The sequence below is a fragment of the Ursus arctos genome, unplaced genomic scaffold (assembly GCF_023065955.2).
Source record: "Ursus arctos isolate Adak ecotype North America unplaced genomic scaffold, UrsArc2.0 scaffold_25, whole genome shotgun sequence".
Classification (NCBI taxonomy): Eukaryota; Metazoa; Chordata; class Mammalia; order Carnivora; family Ursidae; genus Ursus; species Ursus arctos.
This window is the reverse complement of record NW_026622930.1, coordinates 35,635,764-35,650,980: the sequence shown is the minus strand read 5'-3', so window position 1 is coordinate 35,650,980 and position 15,217 is coordinate 35,635,764. Positions and strand designations below refer to the sequence as shown.

At 39.2% G+C, this 15,217-nt stretch overlaps 1 protein-coding gene across 4 annotated transcripts in view; it reads right to left on the bottom strand.

Annotated features, from left to right (window-relative positions):
• The window catches only part of WDR89 (WD repeat domain 89), a 40,732-nt gene that overhangs the window by 19,785 nt on the left and 5,730 nt on the right, over positions 1–15,217 (bottom strand). The window contains exon 2 of one of the 4 annotated variants that reach the window (XM_026486908.4): positions 8,338–8,410. The exons of 1 other annotated variant lie outside the window; for it this stretch is intronic. In XM_026486908.4, the coding sequence (XP_026342693.1) occupies positions 8,338–8,399 (62 nt within the window). In that variant the 5' untranslated portion in view covers positions 8,400–8,410. Of the gene's footprint in view, positions 1–8,287; positions 8,411–15,217 lie in introns of those variants that run through there. 2 more of the 4 variants (XM_026486909.4, XM_057318547.1) reach the window with 2 other exon arrangements.

The window sequence follows — 15,217 nt, the reverse complement described above, 5'->3', positions numbered from 1 at the left end:
CCCCCCCCCCCCCCCCCCCCCGCCTCCAGCATGATTCTCACATTGACGAAAAGCATCAACAGTTGGAGGAGGAAGACGAGAGAGCAAGGAATCCCTTATGTGGCATAGGTAAGCAGGGCCTGCTACAAGTTGAGAGCTGAGGAGGAACAAAGAGGAAAACCCTTGAGCATACCAGGGCCAACAGTAAGCACAGGATATTAACAGCCCACAGCTGAAGAATTTCAAGTCTGTAGTGTACTGAAGGTAACCATAGCAACAACAAAACCTAAACCAGCTCACCTACAGATTACACTATTCAATCCCTAACACTAACAATCTGACAGAAGCAGAGAGGTGTCCATTTCCAGGAATAAATACTATTTACCTTTGTGTCTACTATTCTTCTACATATGATGCCCAGAATTCAAACAGGAAAAAAAAGGGACACACACAAACACAAGCAAGAAAAAAACAACAAACTGTCAAGAATGAGGCAATGAACAGAAAAGACATAGGAATCACCCAGATAATGGACTTTTAAATGACTATAAATTGGCTATTAAAAACAAAACACACCAAAAAAACAATAAATGTTGGCAAGAAGGTGAAGAAATTGGAACCCTTATACAATATTTGTGAGAATGTGAAATGTAGCAGCCTCTGTGAAAAACAGCTGGGCAGTTTTTCATAAAGTTAAACATATGTTCATGCAAACATTTGTATAGGAATGTTCACGGTAACATTATTCATAATAGTAAAAAAGTGTAAACAACCCAAGCAATATATGGTATATCCACGCAATGGAATACGATTCTGCCATAAAAAGGAATGATGTACTGTTAAATGCTACAACATGGATAAACCTTGAAAACATTATGCTAAGTGAAAGAAGCCACACACAAAAGACCACATATTGTATGATTCCATTTATATGAAGTGTCTAGAAGAGGCAAACCTGTAGATCAGAAAGATTAATGGTTGCCAGGGGCTGGGGGAAGGAGGAAACTGGAAGTGATTGCTAATCAGAAAAACCATGTAAGTCAGTGAACCAAGAGTGACACTTTTAAAGCTTTCAAAGGAAAGGAAAACTGGTCCAGAAAAAACACATTTCAAAAAAGAGGGTAAAAGAAAAGCAATTAGACAAAAGCTGAGAAGAATCGCTGCCAGCAGAGTGCAAAACAAGAAATGTTAAAATGTTAAAGAAAGTTATTCAAGGGGCGCCTGGGTGGCACAGTGGTTAAGCGTCTGCCTTCGGCTCAGGGCGTGATCTCGGCATTGTGGGATCAAGCCCCACGTCAGGCTCCTCTGCTATGAGCCTGCTTCTTCCTCTCCCACTCCCCCTGCTTGTGTTCCCTCTCTCGCTGGCTGTCTCTCTCTCTGTCAAATAAATAAATAAAATCTTTAAAAAAAAAAAAAAAAGAAAGTTATTCAGCCACAGTAGTACTGGAAATCTAGATTGACATGAACAAATAGAGACCTAAAATGGTAAACATGAGGGTAAATTTAAGACTTTTTCTTTCTTTTAAAAATTTTCTTGAGGTGCTTGGGTGGCTCAGTTGGTTAAGCAACTGACTCTTGATTTCTGCTCAGGTCATGATCTCAGGGTTGTGAGACTGAGCCCCATGTCAGGTTCTATGCTTAGCACAGAGTCTGCTTGAGATTCTCTCTCCCTTTCCTTCTGCCTCTCCCCCCACTCATGCACATGCTTGTTCTCTCTCTAAAATAAATAAATAATCTTTTAAAATTTTCTTAAAAGAAACAACAATTGTTGGAGAGGATGTGGAGAAAGGGGATCCCTCCTACATTGTTGGTGGGAATGCAAGTTGGTACAGCCACTCTGGAAAACCGTGTGGAGGTCCCTTAAAAAGTTAAAAATTGAGCTACCCTATGATCCAGCCATTGCACTACTGGGTGTTTACCCCAAAGATACAGACGTAGTGAAGAGAAGGGCCATATGCACCCCAATGTTCATAGCAGCAATGTCCACAATAGCTAAATCGTGGAAGGAGCCGAGATGCCCTGCAACAGATGACTGGATTAAGAAGTTGTGGTCCATATATACAATGGAATATTACTCAGCAATCAGAAAGAACGAGTTCTCAACATTTGCTACAACATGGACGGCACTGGAGGAGATAATGCTTAGTGAAATAAGTCAAGCAGAGAAAGACAACTATCATATGATTTCTCTCATCTATGGAACATAAGAACTAGAATGATCAGTAGGGGAAGAAAGGGATAAAGGAAGGGGGGGTAATCAGAAGGGGGAATGAAACATGAAAGACTATGGACTATGAGAAACAAACTGAGGGCTACAGAGGGGAGGGGGGTGGGGGAATGGGATAGACCGGTGATGGGTAGTAAGGAGGGCACATATTGCATGGTGCACTGGGTGTTATACACAACTAATGAATCATCGAGCCTTACATCGAAAACCGGGGATGTACTGTATGGTGACTAACATAATATAATAAAAAATCATTATTAATAAAAAAAATAAATAAATAAATAAAAAATTAAAAAAAATAAAATTTTCTTAAAAAACAATTGACTTTCTAAAGCCAAAAATAGTTAACAACATATTAGAGTATTATTAAAAGTCAAATATTTGACAGCACTAGAAAGAGGATAGGAGGGAAGAAATGGAAACATATGCAGCAAGGTTCTTACAACAAAATTAAGTATCATATTATTTTAAGGTAGACTTTAAACAAGTTAAAGACGTATACTATAAACCCTAGAGTAACAACTAAAGGACAAAGGTGGTAAAATTAACAAACCAAGAGCAGATATAAAATGTAATCCTAAAAACAATCCAAAAGAAGGCAAGAGAGAAGAAAAAAGGAACAAAGAAGAAAGGAAGAAAGAACTGAAGAAAACAAAATCTAGAAACAGCTAGCAAGATGGTAGATTTAAATCCAACCATATCAACAATTACATTAAATATAAATGATCTGAACATCTCAATTGAAAGGCAGAGATTCTTAGGTTTGTGAAGGGGAGAAGAGACGCAAGACCCGACTATATGTTGTCTAAAAGAAACCTATTTTAGCCAAACTATGGAAAAAGCCCAGATGTCCATCAACAGATGAATGGGTAAAGAAGATGTGGTATATATATATGTGGAATTTAAGAAACAAAACAGAGGATCATAGGGGAAGAGAGGAAAAAATAAAACAAGATGAAATCAGAGAGGGAGACAAACCATAAGAGACTCTTAAGCATAGGAAACAAACGGGGTTGCTGGAGGGGAGGGGGGTTGGGGAGATGGGGTAACTGGGTGACGGACATTAAAGAGGGCACATGATGTAATGAGCATGGGTATTATATAATACTGATGAATCACTGACCTCTACCTCTGAAACCAATGATACATTATATGTTAATTAATTGAATTTAAATTAAAAAATAAAGAAACCTATTTTAAATATAAAGTAGGTTAAAAGTAAATGGACAGAAAAGGATATACCATGCAAACACTAATAAAAGGAAAGCTGCAGTATCTTATTAATACCAGACAAAGGAGAAATCAGAACAAGAAATTCACTCAAATTGACCATAGACCTAAATGTGAGAGCAAGAACTACAAAATTCCCAGGAAAAAAATAGGGAACCTATGACTCTACGTTAGGTGGAGATTTCTTAAATACAAAAAGCATGTACCAGGGGCGCCTGGCTGGCTCACTCAGAAGAGCATGTGACTCTTGATCTCAGGGTCATGAGTTCAAGTCCCAAATGGGGTGTAGAGATACTAACATAGATAAAAAACTTAAAAACAAAACAAAACAAAAACAGAAAAGCACGTACCAGAAAAGAAAAATTTGAGTTAATTAAAACTTCTGCTTTTTGAACAAGAGTGATATGAGGGACAGTTCATATGAGAATTTCATAGATTAGATAGCTTGCTGAAAGGTGTTAAGTGTGGTGTGAATATGAGAGTGCCTTTACAGGCTGGGGTACAAAGATGGTCAAAGAGGGTCCCATAACTAGCTCCTTTGTAGCCTTACTGAAGCAACAGTAGCAGGTATAGCTGTAAAGTATTGGGGGGGGGTGCGGTATCTTCAGGCCACTGGATCTAATTTTTGGCTGTAGTAACTTAAGAGGTCAGTGATAGCCCCCACGCTTTTGGGTAAGTACTCTGAGGTCATTCCCTTCCCTTTCCTACAAAAAGGAAAAAGGTTAGCTGATAATTTGTGAGTCCCAGAGCAGATGGATTTATTAAGCTTTCCTTCAAGGTCTTAAAGACCAAACTATCTTGGTTATCCCAAATAATGTGGTGTATGTGGAATACAGGGGCTGAACCATTAAGGAGAAATTTGGAATCCAAATAAGCAATAACCAGCTAGCCCAAGAAAACCTCATAAGTGACATTAGGTTTTAGGGTTTGGAAAGTTCAAAATGCCTTGAAGCTTATCAGGATCTAGGTGTAGTCCCTGTGCTGAGATTAAATGTCCAAAATAGGGGTGCCTGGGTGGCTCAGTCAGTTAAGCATCTGCCTTCAACTCAGGCCATGATCCCAGGGTCCTGGGATGGAGGCCTGCTTCGGGCTCTCTGCTCACAAGGAGCCTGTTTCTCCCTTTCCTCCCTGCTCATACTCTTTCTTACTCTCTCTCTCAAATAAATAAATAAATGTATGTATGTACGTATGTATGTCCGTCCTAAATATCGAACTTCAGTTTGGATAAATTGCAATTTTTCTTTTCAGACATTATGTCCCTTAACGGATAAGATTTTCAACAGGTAAACACTCTTTGTGAGAAGTCTTGCAAGGGCAAGCAGAGCAGCAAAGCAGCCACATATCGCACTAACAGAGCCTAGTAAAATTGCAGACAATTTTATGTCATGTAAGTCAGCCTTTAAAACCTGTGAGAAGACTGACTCTCAGTAAAGCCCTGAGGCATAACTGTCCAGGTATATTATTGTCCTTCCCAAGTAAAGGCAAAAAGATACTAACTATCCTTATCAACAAGGATCTTAAAAGATCCACTCCGTAAGTCAGCCAGAGTAAAATAATTGCTTCCAGTTGGCACAGATACCAACAGCATGTGGGGATTAAGGCTGACTGGATAATAGCAGGGAATTAAGTTGTTATTTATTGCCCTAGATTGTAGACAAATCTATCCTCAGCCATTGGATTTTTTGGGGAGCAAAATAGGGTATTACAAGGACTAGTGCAAGAGATAATGAGTTCTTAAGCCTTAACGTCCTCTATAATAATCCTTATGCCCTGTAAGGTTTGTTTATAGGGTATTGGGTTTATTCTTGGGGGAGTTTTTTGAGGGGTCAATCTAGATCTTAATAGGAGGGGCACTATGAATTCTATCTATGTCTGTTGAGGATTCTGTCCAGAGTTGAGGTTACCAGGTTTAATAGTGGGGATGAATCTAAAGTTTAGACTTCCTTAGCTTGTAGAGTGGAAGTAAGGACAAAGGGGATTGAACTTTCCTGAGTGTTGGATTGAAATTCAAGGGTTATTTCCCTTTTTGGGGTGCCTGGGTGGCTCAGTCGGTTAAGTGTCTGCCTTTGACTCAGGTCACAATCCAAAGGTCCTGGGATGGAGCCCTGATTCAGGCTCCCCACTGAATGGGGAGTCTGCTTCTCCCTCTCCCTCTGCCTTTGCCTACTGCTCCCCCTACTTGTGCTCTCTCTGTCAAATAAATAAATAAAATCCTAAAAAAAAATAAAAAAATAAAAAAAAAATCCTCTTTAAAAAGGGTTATTTCCCTTTTGAGAGGAAAAAAAAAAGGCAACATTAGATTTCTTCAGGAAATCTCATTCTAATAAATGTATGGGAACTAAATCACTAAGGAGAAATGAGTAGCTCACTTGCAAAGGTCTGACAAAAATATATGGGCTAAGAAATAGGCACATGTTGTGGCTATTTAAGACATCCCCCCCCCAACTATTTGAACATATGTATTATTTAGAGGAAAAGACTCTTTAACTGGGGGGCTGAGCACTGATGATGTAGCTCCTATGTCAATTTCTAGCAATCCATTTCCAATGGCCAGGATTTTTGCAAAAATGATATAGTCCAGTAAGATAGATTTGGAGTTTCCATGTGGTAAAGGTAAAGATTCAAAATCTTAGCTGTCTTTCTTCTGGTGTCATGTTCTACAGTGCAATCTAATTGAACACCCAGGTTGACAAAGTCAGGGGTGTTCACTGTTTCCCATTTTATATGGATTCCTTTGACCAACAGGGCTAAGTCCCTGTTTAGGCCATTTACGAACATGGAATTAAAAGCCGCCTGGCGGGGGGGTGCCCAGGTGGCTCAGTCAGTTAAGCATCCCATTCGGTTTCGGCTCAGGTCATGATCTCAGGGTCATGAGATCAAGCCCCATGTCGGGCTCCTGCTCCAAGCGAAGTCTGCTTGAGATTCTGTCTCTCCCTCTCCTCCTTCTCGTGCGTGAGTGGGTGCTCTCTCTCTCCCTCCTTCAAATAAATAAATAAATATTTTTTAAAAATTAAAAAATAAAAAAATATTTTAAAAAACTACCTGAGTGGATTCAACATCTATGGAAAGTTCAGGATTATTAAAAATGACTTGGAGTCTGCTTTATTAGCCATAGATTTGGTAGGCCTTTGAGTGTATGCTTGAATTTTGTTCTGGCTCATGGGTTTAAGGAAGGCCCTAGGGCTGGCTTCATGTAGCCTTTGGACCATACCGCAAACTTGATCATATAAAAGGGCTGGTGGCTGGTTTAGTTTAAACCCTAGAGATTGTTGGGGTGCCTGGGTGGCTCAGTTGGTTAGGTGTCTGCCTTCAGCTCAGGTCATGATCACGGGGTCCTGGGATCAAGGCCCACATTGGGCTCCCTGCTCAGAGGGGAGGCTGCTTTTCCCTCTCCCTCTGCCTGCCACTCCCCCTCCTTGTGCTCGCGCTCTCTCTCTCTCTCTCTGTCAAAAAAATAAATTTAAAAAATCTTAAAAAAACAAAAACAAAAACAAAAACCTAGAGATTGTTTGGGATTTCCCCAAATAGCAGTTTTAATCCATTGTTGAGCATTACCTTCTCTTTTTTTTTTTAAAGCACTTAAAAAAAAAATAAGTAAAAAAAATTTTTAAAAAATAAAGCATTTTTTTTTAAAGATTTTATTGATTTATTTGACAGAGAGAGAGGAAGTGAGAGAGGGAACACAAGCAGGGGGAGTGGGAGAAGGAGAAGCAGACTTCCCGCTGAGCAGGGAGCCCGATGCGGGGCTCAATCCCAGGACCCTGGGATCATGAACTGAGCCGAAGGCAGACGCTTAACAACTGAGCCACCCAGGCACCCCGAGCATTACCTTCTCTGACAAGTAAGTGGGCTAACTGATAAGAGATGGAAGAGCAGGTTGGTAGAGTTAGAATACTGAATTCCTCTGCAAATGCACGGAGATCCCCAGTTACCTTGGGAAAATTCTTAATTATAGTCCTAACTTTGTCTTTTGTCCATGGGGTATAGGAAATCTGGGGTGGTTTAGAAGGATTCTCAGGTTTAATTTTGAAAGGGAAGGTTTTAATGGGATCAGTGGACAAGGTTTCAATAATAGGAAAGAAAGGAAGTTCAGGGAGAGGAGAAGGGTTAAGAGAAGGCAAAGGGGAATATAGAGGAGGTGGAGTAGTAAGGTTAGGAAAGACCTTGCTTAGCCCCAAGGAAGAGGTCTCTGGTGTTTCTTATGCATCGTTAGTTGTTTATTTGCTTCAGTCAATTTAGAAACAGTATTTGTAAGGAGGCAATTTTAGAATCCTAAACACATTTAGAAGCTTCCAGACACCAATTAAAATAACTAGCCCATTTGGATTGTTCAATATTGTAGTCATGGTCTTCTAACTTAGTTCACAGAAAAATACGTATGGGGAAATCAAAGTTTCCACATAATGGTCACTGGACTTCCAGGTTATCCTTAGTAAGACTGGTTTATTTAGTCAACATGTTTGTGAGGAAGGACTGTAATTTTTTTTTAATTTTATTTATTTATTTGAGAGAGAGAGAGCATGAGCTGGGGGCAGGGAAAGCAGAGGGAGAAGCAGACTCCCTGCCAAGCAGAGAGCCCGATGCAGGGCCTGATCCCAGGCAGATGCTTAACCGACTGAGCCAACGAGGAGCCCCAGGACTGTAATATTTTAACATAAAATCAGCCAGCATTCCTCAAGGGGGAGGGCCACCCTTAGAAAATTCTGATGACTGGGATCCCGTTATCAGAAATAAAAGAGTACACACCAGAAAGGACAATCTGTCCTTATCCAGATCCCAAATAAAGTCAGAGAGCTCTACCAAAGGAGGGAACTCAAGATCTATGAGGAAATTTGCCAAACTGAAAGTCACCTTATTTGCAGAAGCAAAGAGTGCAAAGGGCTCAAGTGCAGGAAACTCACTTATTTCTGGAGGTTGGTATTCCTTGGTGGTCACCTCCTTCAGATCTCACTTTTGATACCATGTAATGTCTACCTAAGAGAAAAGAGATAAACTAAGACAAGCTCAAATTATCAGAAATCAAGTTTACTCAGCAATAGTTGATGAATTGCAACTTGGGACACACAAACTGCAGCAGCTATAGGAGAGTCCGCTGAAGCTTTAGCTTTGGTTGCTTTTCATGGGCAAGGAGAGCAAAAGGGGAAAGTCCAGCTAGGAGCCAAGCAGCAAGCATGAAGATGGGAGAGATTCTTGGAGGAGGCTCATCAGTCAAAGGATAAAGTTCAATCCTCTATAAATCAAGCATTTATGAGAAATCAGTCTCAGTCGTCATTTTTCTGAGGGCACATGTGTGAGGCTCTCTACTTCACATCCTCCAGTTTCATTTTATACTAAAATCTTCCCACAATTTTATCCATATCAAGCCTGAAGGACATGTGGGGATGCCCGAAGATGGATACACAGCAGACATTTGGATACATCAGTCTACAGCTCGAGGGCAATGTATGGAATTGGGTCATCAGATTACAGGTAGTAGGCAGTAGTTTAAAACTAGGAAAGTGGATAAACCTCCTAAAGGGAAATTATACAGAATGATATAAAACAGCAGGTCAAAAACGGAACCCTACACTACCACTTTTTAAAAAATGGGCAGAAGAAGAATAAATCGTAAGGGAGATAATGGAAAAAAGAACTAGAAGAAAATCAGAAAAGTGGCCAAACAACAGCTAATATTAGCTGATCGTTAATATCTAGATTCTTTTATCAGTCTCATCACATGCATTGCTTCATTTAACCCCACCAATAACCCTAAAAGACAGTTTTTTTATTATTACTTTTTAGATTAGGAAACAGAGACTTACAGAAATAGGTATTGCATGGTAGTTAAGAGAATATGCTTAGGTTCAAATTCTGGTGTCACTAGCTATGTGTTTCAGCTTCCTATTCTTCAAACAGGGATACCAGTTGCAACATCAGAGGGTTGTTATAAGGAGTAACTTCATTACTACATGGTAAGTGCTCAGAATGATGCCTGGTACAAAAGACCAGTAAGTGCCAGCACAGAAAATTTCAAAGAAATGCAATGGTGTCAAATGACAAACCTGCAGAATAAACTATTAGATATAAACTCTAATATATACATATATGTATATATATATACATACACACACACACACACAGTGAATATGTATATATACAGATACATGCCTACGCACATACCCATGCTGTTAATCATGATAACTGAGACTGAAGTGAAAATGTATACACGCATGGGCACGCACACACAAGGTGGGGGGGAGACAGACTAGATACATCTAAGGTGAATTCACAGTATGAAATGTTCCTTAAAAAAGTCACCAACAGAAAGATGCTTTAACATATTAACAATTCTTTAAATTTCCACTGTTAACCTGTGTTATCCCAACAGTGGATATCTTCCAATCATGTCAACATATCTCACACAATCAGGCAATACTTTATAAATATTTATAAATTGATAGTTAAAAATACTGTCCTTTACATTCTGAAGTAGATTCACTACTTAATACTCCAAACTGGGTGAATGTCCAAAAGGGATCTGCTGAAATAGAAATCAAAATAATGGCAAAACCCTTGAACATAAATATTTATAGCTTTATACTTGTGTAAAGAGAAAGTAGTACAGACGAGTTCTCTTAACTACTTTGTGCCATATCTTAGGAAGATCAGAATCTAGTTAAAGTCTAAATTCATTTCCTCTCTTCTGAACATAGTGAAAGATCCTGATATCAGAGAAATAACCAACAAAAGGCATAATTCTTGAACCATCCTGCAAAAGCCGGATATTAAGAGAAAAAAAAAAATTTCACACTTACTTTATAGATCTGACGTGAAGGATAAAAAGGATTGGAAATAATGTACTGTTGATTCTAAGTTTACTGAACATATGAAAAAGTTTAGCGTCGACTTAAGCTATCAAACTCTTCCAATACTTGCCTTCCTTGCCCTTGGAATTAACTACTACTGCCATCTAGCAAGAGGTCCAAAAATTAGAGAATGGAAAAAAAAAAATCATTCAGGACTTAACGAGAACATCTAAACAGACATATGCTTTAACTGATTAGTAATGATTGGGATTTCTGCTGTTAACCATGATAACTGAGATTAAATTTTTCTTACTTGTTCTTTCCTCTCTTCCCCATGCAATATAAATTATCACCTCTTTGTGAACTCCTAGATTTTACCCTCAATCCTGACCTCTCTTCAAAATTCCAACTCCATTATTTCTAATGTCTGCCTAGACCTCTACCCTGAACAGGCTACCAAAACTTCAAATTAAATATATCCAAAATATAACTCACACACCTGTATTCCTCATCTCTGTTAGTTATACAATCTTCTCAATCATCTAGGCTCAACATCTCAGAATCATCTTTGATTAAAGAAAGTCAAAGGACAAGAAGCAACTAGCCAATAAAGCCTACCTTGAAAATCACCCTTCACATTTATCTCATCACTGTCCGCCCTGCTATTATCCTCCTCCAGCCGTCCATTACCTCTCTTATCTGCAACTGCAATGGTTTCCTATAGGGCCCCGACACAGAAGAGGACAGGAAATACTTAATTTAACATCTAATTCCTGGAAAAAGATGGGAAGAACAGGACAAACTCTTACTTCATATAAAAAAATTTTGTTCTTAGAAACCAATTTCATGTTGTAAAAAGCACTGACATTCAGCATGACAGGAAGTGGAAAATAAAAGCAAATATGTGATTTCACAAACTTCTCTTTTTTTTTTTTTAAGATTTTATTTATTTATGAGAGAGAGAGAGCACACACGAGCAGTGGGGAGCAGCAGAGGGAGAGGCAGAAGCAGTCTCCCCACTGAGCAGGGAACCTGATGCGGGGCTCGATCCCAGGACCCTGGGATCATGACCTGAGCCTAAGGCAGACGCTTAACCGACTGAGCCACCCAGGCGCCCCTCACAAACATTTCTTTAAGGACATAAAACTAAATAATTTTTATAAAGCAGCATATACATTCTCATTGTTTTCGCAGGGGCTGCAGTTGTGTGAGCATCTGAATCACACACTATTGTATAGCAACCCCACACATAGCAATTTTTTAATGGGTAAAATATTTTCCCCACAACTGCAAAAAAGATTGCTGATCTCTCCAAGAATCCTACATTGTCTTCCTGAGTTATCTAGATCCTACCCAGGCTTCAAGATCTAGCTTAAATTTTGTAGTACTGGTACAGTACTATAAAATTTTTCTTAACCCAGCCTAAAGCAAGTTTATACTTACTCTGAATGCCAAAACATTCTGTTATTTATATAGCAGTAATCATATACTAAATACACAGAAGTGTTATTTTTTCTCTAGTTATACATAGTCACACACTTATATCTGTTTCTCTCTACTACAGAGTATAAATTTCTTAAAGACAAGAACCATGTTTTCCAGTTCTCTACTATCAATCCTCTACCAGCCTGAGGCTAACTCTATAGCCTACCTTGCAATATCCTACTTCCTGGAGAGGAATATAAAAACACAAACGCACACAAAACACACTCCATAGAGGAAGACAAAGAAGCAAAGATAAGGAACTACACAAAATGTAAAACAATGACAAAGACAGGAAACACACACACACACACACATACAAATCAAGCCACAGAGGCAGCCACCCGTTTTCTGGAGAAAACAAAGAAATAAAGAAAAAGAAATAAGAAATAAATCAAGCAGTATCACTATTGACATCCAGGACATCCATAAACACAACTTTGAGGTCAATTCACTTCAAACTCTATAGTCACAGAAAACACCATGACGGCAGAACTGAGGAAGCTAAGGAAAAAGGTTGTGATTTGGGGGGCATCACTTTATTACCATCTTACACAGTACCTTATTGGCAGAAAGCATTCAATAAACACCTGCTGGTATGAACATGATTTAATAGACAGTCCTACATACCCAAATTCCAGAATTAAACAATTTGTTCCAAATGCTATTCCTTCACAAAATACATTATAGGATCAAATTACCTCAAATTTCCAGAATAATGCAGTAAATATTATGTGCTTTACTTATATGATATAAACATGGTTTTGATGCCAAAAAAGAATACATCCATATTTTAATCATTCAAGAGTTTCAAAAATAACGCAATGATTCATAAATTGTATTCTTCCTATTTTTAGAATGGCTCAGGGGATTTGTGTGATTCTCAAACTCCTTCTCAATTCCTAAGAAAAGCTCAATTTGATTTTACAATCTCAGGGGAAAAAAAGAAGGGAGAGTTTGGAGGGAATAAGGTAGCTTCATAAAAATAATTCAGTACCATGTTAAATACAAGTTAATAATAGGCTAATGGAGGGGCGTCTGGGTGGCACAGCGGTTGGGCATTGCCTTCGGCTCAGGGCGTGATCCCGGCGTTATGGGGTCAAGCCCCACATCAGGCTCCTCTGCTATGAGCCTGCTTCTTCCTCTCCCACTCCCCCTGCTTGTGTTCCCTCTCTCGCTGGCTGTCTCTATCTCTGTCAAGTAAATAAATAAAATCTTTAAAAAAAAAATAATAGGCTAATGGAATCACAAGTTAAAAAAAAACTAACCTTTATGAAAAATTTAACTTCAATATCTATTCTTTCTTTCTTTTTTGAAAAATAAATGCCTGTCATGCATGCATACTAACAACTTAAAAGCCCAAGTAATACAGGGCTGCAGAATTCACGAAGAAAGAGAAAGACTGATAGAATGAGAACCAAGATGAAAATACTCTGACAAGCAACCAAGAATTGGAAACACAATGGGAAATAAAGGAACACGTCTTTGGGGTGGACTTGGTCAATACGAGTAAGCTGAAGAGGGGTTATGGGAAAAGATCTGCACTAGAAGGGAGCATACTTTTTTCACATGACCTTCAGTAAATCATTGATCTGAATTTTGGTTTTCTCGTATTTCTATTTGTTCTACCTACTGGCTCTTTTGTATCCATCAATGATATTAATAGTAAGTAAAATATATTAAACTCTTGCTGTATGCAAGGTACTGTTCTAAATGCTTTACATGCATTGTATCTCATTTAGTCCTCTGAAATTACCTTATCCGGCTCTATAGTTAGGGAAGTGAGACTTAAAAACAGCAGGTGATCTGCCGAAGATCACTGGCTCACACTGGGCTCACAAGTGCAGAGCAGGGACTGGAACAGGTATCTGATTTTATTTATTTGGCTCACACTGGGCTCACAAGTGCAGAGCAGGGACTGGAACAGGTATCTGATTTTATTTATTTATTTTAAAATTTTTATTTATTTATTTATTTGACAGAGAGACAGTGAGAGAGGGAACACAAGCAGGGGAGTGTGAGAGGAAGAAGCAGGCTCTCTGCTGAGCAGGGAGCCCTATGCGTGGCTTGATCCCAGGACCCTAAGATCATGACCTGAGTCAAACACAGACTCTTAACCACTGAGCCACCCAGACAGCCCAGAAATCTGATTTTAGAGCCCACATTCTTAAATGCTTTCTTATACTGACCCTCAAATGATATAAAAGACATATTTTACAAAGCATTTTTAAATGGCCATTCAAATGTAAAGTTGGCATAATTCTCATCCGCACTAAATGAAATGAATCAATAACACTCATACAACCAAGCAATATACAGTTAAAATATTTAAAGCATATACATGTGGAAAGTCTTAATACCAGCAAAGATTTAAGATCAAAACCAATATTAAATGATGTGAAGTCCAGCATAACTTTTAGTTGCCTGGCCATGCAAATTTCCGAGTATTTACAAGGTTAAAAAAAGATTTAAAATAGTATCAGCTATATGATACAGTATATTTATAAGCCATAACCTAGAGCTTTTTCTCTTCCAGCTGTTATTCCACATTCATACTTGATGAGTAATATTGAATAAAATCAGAGAAAGAAATTTACTGTTTTTTAAGATTTACTTATTTTAGAGAGTGTGCATGAGCAAGCATGAGCGGGAGGCACAGAGGGAAAGGGAATCTCAAGCGGACTGCGGTGAGCATAGAGTTCAGAGGCAGGGCGAGATCTCCTGGGGCTCAATCTCAAGACCCTGAGTCCGAAGCTCAACCAACTGCGCCACGCAGGCGCCTCAAAGAAAGGAATTTATTTAAAAGTGTTTGTCAGGCACTGTTTTAAGCACTTCCCAAATACGTACTCATTCAATTCTTTTTTTTTTTTTTAAGATTTTATTTATTTATTTGAGAGAGAGATAGCCAGCGAGAGAGGGAACACAAGCAGGGGGAGTGGGAGAGGAAGAAGCAGGCTCCCAGCGGAGGAGCCTGATGTGGGGCTCGATCCCAGAACGCGGGGATCACACCCTGAGCCAAAGGCAGACGCTCAACGACTGAGCCACCCAGGTGCCCCGTACTCATTCAATTCTTATAACAGCCTATGAAGTACCTATTATTATCCCATTTCATAAATGGGACAACTGAAGCACATGTAAGTTACATGTAAACAGCCCAGTATCACAGAGCTAGTATGCAGCCAGTACTCAATTCAGGCAGTTTGTGCTCTTGGGGCGCCTGGGTGGCTCAGTCGTTAAGCGTCTGCCCTCTGCCTTCACCTCGGGTCATGATCCCAGAGTCCTGGGATCAAGCCTGCATCAGGCTCCCCCTCCCACTCCCCCTGCTTGTGTTCCCTCTCTCGCTGTCTGTCAAATAAACAAAATCTTAAAAAAAAAAATCTGTGCTCTTAACCACTAGCTCTGCTAAAATTCAAGGAATGGTGAAATTCTTTTTTTGTTGTTGTTATTGTTAAGATTTTATTCATTTGTCAGAGAAAGAGAGAGAGCACGAGCACAAGCATGGGGAGTGGCAGGC